Raw genomic sequence first — 6,239 nt, 5'->3', positions numbered from 1 at the left:
AATTTTATTAAAGCAAGTCTAGATATGATAGATTTTACAAATGTCACTTGACTAGATGATGTGATTGTTTTTTTAGTACTAATATTTTTGTTGAGTTTGTGTAGGTAAAACTACCATTTGATAGTCATTAGATGCACATTGTGCCACAAGAAAAAAGCTTCGCACCCAAAAGAACACTATATGTTCTCTACTTTGGTGGAAAATATAATACTAATTTAAGGGGTGAATGCATCCTTCTTTGGTCTAAAGTCATCTTTCAATGGTTCTTAAGGGGGAGAAGATAGATATAGAATTTAAAGAAAGAAAAACTTGGTGAAGATCAAATGCTTCAGAAAGATTGAAATAAACCTTAATAAGAAGGTTAAAGTCTTAAAACTACCTCTGTGGAAGACAAAAGAAGAAGAAACATTAAGTTAAGGTGGAGCTTAGACGGAGATGTTATGAGCTCAACAAATAGTGTTTGTTTGAGGGGGAGCTAACAGAGATGTTCGAGAATCAAGTTGGATGTAATTGATTAGATAAGAATTGACTTAACTCAAAACTTAACTATGAATTTGATTTAATTTATCGCAAATGATTTGGTTTAACTTGTTAGTTGGATTTCATTTAAATTATAATTATTTTTTATTTATTTTATAAAAAATATCTATATAAAATAATAATATAAAATATATTATTCCTTATATATCCAATTAAAACATGAATAACCTAGACATAGTTGAAGTTGAATTCCTTTAATGAATTTAGTTTAAGTTTTGTTTATTTCATCTGTGAATAAAGCTTAACAAGTGAATCATGAAATCGAGTTTTAAACTGTTAGTGGTGGTTTGGTTCATTCCTTTTCTAAAGTTGATGAGTGGTTCATGTTGCATACACCCTGTAACTGTCCATTTGTTCTGCTAATATATTTATTTGACTTTGTCAAACCACGCACACAATCATGTCTTATTTTATATATATATGTCTTCTCAGCCCACATCAGCATCTTAAATAACAATATTATAATGAAATGTCAAACTTCAGAAAACAATACTTAATACAACGGTATTCAAGACCCCACCATTTCCTTAATTTGAAAAGTCAATATCTGACAAAATTATTTAGATCAACATCAAGTAATCACATGTGTAATTAAAGAAGTAGTTCAGATAGAGCTTTGAAATATTTGTATATTTGTTGAAATATGTGAATTGTGATGTGAGTACACTTAAACACACCATATAATATGATGAGCTTTCTTGATAAGAGATTATATATAAAACTTCTAATCAAGCTTTTGGGCTATGAACGGCAGATATTCAAAAATTCAAAAATATTTATATCATACCGTGTTCATACTAATTGAAAAATCTAATTAAACTGTATTTTTTTATTATAATCTTAAATATGGTTTCGTGAATCATGATTAATGGTATATTAATAAAAAAAACATCAATATTTTATAAGTGTTTGTTATATATCTATAACTTGTTGTCGTGTCTTGTAATGGCTGTTGAGGTGGCGAGGTTGAAGGTTTATAACGAAGACCAGGATTTGAAGAAGAAACTCAAATATTGAAAAATCAGAAGGTGAATCAATGAATTGAATATTCAAAAAGAAGAATGAAAAGACATTAATCACTTCTTTCATTTCCCATATCTTCTTTTCTTCTATGGCTAATTTGGTAATGCAAGATGATGATAATGCTCCAATGACCTTCTTATTCTATGCATCAATATTCTTGGTCTTGGTAGCCTCCATTAGTTCCCAAGAAGAGAACAAACACCATGAGTGTAGCAAGCCATTCAGCTGCGGATTATTGTCCATCTACTACCCTTTCTGGGGAGGGAGCAGACCCAGTTATTGTGCCAGCAACCACCTGTTCAAGCTCAACTGTGAGGGTAATCAGAACTCCACCATTCAACTTGGCTCAGCAACTTTCCAAGTGCTTCACTTTGATCCAGCTCAATACACCGTGAAAATGGTTCGAACACGCCTTGTCTATGATAATTGCTCTTCCTCGGCCGTAACTAACAATTCCGTGGATTCAAATCTCTTTAGTTACTTGAATGTTAAGAACATAACCATCTACTATGGTTGTCCCTACTCCCTGATTTCAAATAGCACACGGTCTTTTCCATGCAAGGAAGATGGGCACATGGGTGCTTTCTATGGGGACCCTGCAACTATGAAAGTCCAGGACTGTGAAGGACCTAGGATTGAAGTGCAAGTAGGACAGGAACTTGATCCTGCTGGGGGAATTGAAGGGCTCAACCAAGCCTTGAGCAAAGGGTTTGAAGTACATCTTATTTCAGAGGCACAAGTTCAACACTGCTTAGAATGCATTTTATCTAATGGAACATGTGGGGCCAATGATGATTCTCAGTTTTTATGTTTTTGCCCCAATGGAAGTGAAGGTTTAGATTGCTCTCCTCCTCACAGTATGCCTTCTTTCTCTTCTCTTCTCTTCTCTTCATTTCTCTTCATTCATGTATCCTGCATGCACATATAGATATGGATTTGAACTTCTGAGAATAAATTCATTTTGTTCTAAACGGACTATTGAACCATCGCTAGCTTGTGGCAATGGCTATTTTAGAAATCTATAGAACTAGGAACCCTGAAAAAATAGACATTGACCCAGTCAGAAAACAATTTTGTTAATGAAAATATTGCTGGTGTTCAAAGATGTTGTTACAGGAATCTATGATTAGGATTTAGGTGGCTGCTGAATCTTCAAAGTTGTTGAGTCTTTTGTGGGTTATGGTTTAGGAGGCTTCAAACTTATTTCTTCAGAATTTGCTGTCAACACAGGGAATAATATGAGATTATGTTGTGTTTGGGCATTCATTTTTCTCATGTTTATTTTATCCTTAGTGCTGCTAATTTGGTCCTCACAAGTATTGCAAAACTGATGCTATATCTTTCTCTGAATTAGTCAATAATGGTGTAATCATAAATTCCACTCTTCCATGTTCGATTTGGTTTTTTTTCTTTTCTCCCCTAATCCAGATTTTATAGTGTAATTCTGCGTGAAACTGTTTTGGCTTGTTGACTTTGACTATATGTTACTTATAAATTTTCATCCTTTTTTTTAATATAGTTTCTCATTACCTAATCACTAACTCATCAAAATTAGTTTTTTTCCTCCAATATCCTCCTTGAATATTCATGACACCTCTTTGTCTTCTATGTTGACCTCAGGAGATAAATGGAACTGGAAAAGGAAGGTGGTTATAGGTAATATATATTCAATTATCCTTGAAAAAAATATTCACAATGTTGTACATATTTCATTAATATATGAATGATTTTTGCTAGGCGTTGGTGCTGCTGTGATGAGTGCAATTGCTGTTGGACTTGGGTTTTACATCTATTATGGTCGTCAAAAGAAGAAGAATTATCTCCATGCAGTAACATCATCTGTACTACGTAATTCTAAAGGAATCCTACATAGTTCTTCTTTAGAAGACTCAGAGAAGGGAAGTAAATACTTTGGAGTCCACTTCTTCACCTATGGTGAACTTGAAGAGGCCACAAACTTCTTTGATCCTAAAAGAGAACTAGGAGACGGAGGATTTGGAAAAGTGTATTTTGGTAAAACTCATCGTCCTTTCTTATAATTATTCACTAAACATCAATTTTGAATCTTGTTGTTGGTCCAGGCAATGTTGGTATCTAACAATTAAGTAACTTAATTTCTATAAAACTTTGCATACAAGGAGAATAAGGAGATAAAACTTTGTGTGGTTTGAATTGTGATATATTAATTTGTTGTGTAGGGAAACTTCATGATGGACGATTAGTTGCAGTGAAGAGAATGTACGAGAACAGTTTGAAAATTGAGCAATTCGTGAATGAAGTGGAGATCTTAACTGGGCTACACCACCAAAACCTTGTGTCTCTATACGGATGCACTCCTCGCCACAGTAGAGAACTTATGTTGGTATACGAATACGTTCCAAATGGAACCGTTGCTGATCATCTTCATGGTCAAAGAGCAAAACCTGGCACACTCCCTTGGCACATCAGAATGAACATTGCCATTGAGACTGCTAGTGCATTGGTGTATCTCCACGCTTCTGACATCATTCACAGAGACGTCAAAACCAACAACATTCTCCTTGACAACCACTTCAGTGTCAAAGTAGCAGATTTTGGCCTCTCACGTCTCTTCCCAACCCATGCCACACACATTTCCACTGCCCCACAAGGGACTCCTGGTTATGTGGATCCGGAGTATCATGAGTACTACCACCTCACTGATAAGAGTGATGTTTATAGCTTTGGGGTGGTGCTCATTGAGCTCGTATCATCCATGCATGCGGTTGATATCTCAAGGCGCAGGCATGAGATCAACTTGTCTAACATGGCCATCAAGAAGATCCAAAGTGGTGCGTTGCATGAGATTGTGGATCCCACTCTTGGGTTTGACTCTGATTTCAAGGTCAGGAAGATGATCAATGCAGTGGCTGAGTTGGCGTTTCAGTGCTTGCAGAGTTCCAAAGATGCCAGACCCTCCATGGCAGAAGTGTTAGATAGACTCGAGGATATAAGAAGTGATGGGAAGTGTAAGAGCAAGCATGAGGTGCTGGATATATCAGAAGATGATTCTGCTTTGCTCAAGAATGAACCACCTCCACCTTCACCTGATTCAAATTTGGTCACTATTTCAACACCACCAAATGTTGTATAGTTCACTATTCTATCATTTAAATTAGCTGTTGTACATAGAATGATAGAGCTGAAGTGGTTATCAAAGTTTACTCCCAATAATATTTTTTATTGTTAATTCTTTTATGCTAATGAGGCATGTTTTGATATCTCAAGGGGTTAAAGAATGAATGGCATATTTTCTTCCTCTTTGTGATAGTGTTTCCCAAAAAATATGTCATAAGGGGTTCGTTAGAAATAAGTTTATATGGGAAAGAAATCAATTACTTAAAAGTGATATTGGTAAAACTTGTTAAGAAGTTGTTGAAGATGATGTGTATTGTAAAGAAATGGTTAAAGTTATTTGTGTGAATATTAGTAAAAGAATAGTCTGAAATTTTATATTGGTTAAGAATGTCAAAGTAGTGGTTATTTTATAATAATATTAGGAAAAAATAAAAATAAAATTATCGGAGAATAAATTGAATAAATAGGGGTATTTTAGAGACAAAAACCTACTGATGAAGTTCTCCCTCTCTTTCTTTAAGTTCTTCGATTATAGATGATTGAATGATATTGGAGAAGATATGTTTGGGTTTGGAGAATGATGCTAGGAAGGAGGTTAGACCAAACTTTTAGCTTTTTCTAAGGCTTTTACACTTAGAGAGTGAGTGCAAAAGAAAAGTGAGATTTGAGAAAATTTTTGAAAACCATTTAGGTATAAATTCATTACTCAATTCAAGTCTTATTTTTACAATAGAAGAGCTTATATTTATAGAGTCAAAAGTGACTAATGGAACTAAAAAACTCTCCATTCATGTAGTGACATGTGACACCTAAAAATTCTCCATTCATGAGTTGTCATGTGGCAATCCATGTATCTCAAAGCTCTCCATTCAAGATGTGACAAGTGGCATAAGAAATAGGAGAAGGAAAGTAGTAGGCGTCCATTGCTCCATGTAGAAGAAGAATAATCACTTTGAAAAAAAAGGAAGGAAAAGGTTCCATGTAGGTGTTCATGTGGCACATATGTGGATGCCAAGTAGACTTCCCTTTAAGTTCTTCAACTCTAATCTAAAAATTAGCAAAAATACAAGGCCCAAAAAGTCTAATACAGAATTTTAAAGACTGAATTAGAAAATCCTAATTACTCTATACAAATTTACAAGGCTTCAGAGAGAATCTTCTAGCAAAGATTCTTCTATTCAACATTTCTTCTCTTCTGAGCCTGATGATTTAGGTGGCTAGGATGATCCTCCATCAACTAGTGTAATGCAAATGTGGTGACACAATTTCCTAATAATGAAATAGAAAATATATCATTTACTATGCATCCATGTAAAATGTGCACATTGAAAGCATACGAAGCATATATTGCAACAATTGATGAGAAAAAATTGATATTATATTTTGTTAATAAATTTTATAATTTGTTGTTGTTTTAACCAATGTAATAAGCGGTTTAAGTTTGAATTTTCACATTAGTTGTTCATTTTAACAAATATAAAATGTGTTTTATATTGTTCATTTCACAATGCTTCCTGTTATTTTTCGTTGTCTCCAAGTTTTATTCTTCTTCCATACCGCAAACAATGTATCTTCTTTCT

At 34.2% G+C, this 6,239-nt stretch overlaps 1 protein-coding gene across 1 annotated transcript; it reads left to right on the top strand.

Moving 5' to 3' along the window:
- Window positions 1-1,187: 1,187 nt before the first annotated feature.
- LOC137811625 (LEAF RUST 10 DISEASE-RESISTANCE LOCUS RECEPTOR-LIKE PROTEIN KINASE-like 1.2) lies at window positions 1,188-4,802 on the top strand. The gene is made up of 4 exons (XM_068613429.1): window positions 1,188-2,420; window positions 3,184-3,219; window positions 3,301-3,576; window positions 3,762-4,802. The coding sequence occupies exons 1-4, from the start codon at window positions 1,652-1,654 to the stop codon at window positions 4,673-4,675; spliced, it is 1,995 nt and encodes a 664-aa protein (XP_068469530.1). The 5' UTR covers window positions 1,188-1,651; the 3' UTR covers window positions 4,676-4,802.
- Window positions 4,803-6,239: the final 1,437 nt, after the last annotated feature.

This window comes from Phaseolus vulgaris, chromosome 2 (genome assembly GCF_000499845.2).
Source record: "Phaseolus vulgaris cultivar G19833 chromosome 2, P. vulgaris v2.0, whole genome shotgun sequence".
NCBI classification, from domain to species: domain Eukaryota; kingdom Viridiplantae; phylum Streptophyta; class Magnoliopsida; order Fabales; family Fabaceae; genus Phaseolus; species Phaseolus vulgaris.
This window is presented reverse-complemented; position numbering and strand designations above follow the sequence as displayed.

What these genes read in the sequence shown, in the direction of transcription:
- LOC137811625 (XM_068613429.1), top strand. Translation starts at nt 1,652, where the DNA reads ATGGCTAATTTGGTAATGCAAGATGATGATAATGCTCCAATGACCTTC. An exon ending in AGATTGCTCTCCTCCTCACA is followed by an intron (nt 2,421 to 3,183) that starts GTATGCCTTCTT and finishes TGTTGACCTCAG; the next exon opens with GAGATAAATGGAACTGGAAA. An exon ending in GAAAAGGAAGGTGGTTATAG is followed by an intron (nt 3,220 to 3,300) that starts GTAATATATATT and finishes GATTTTTGCTAG; the next exon opens with GCGTTGGTGCTGCTGTGATG.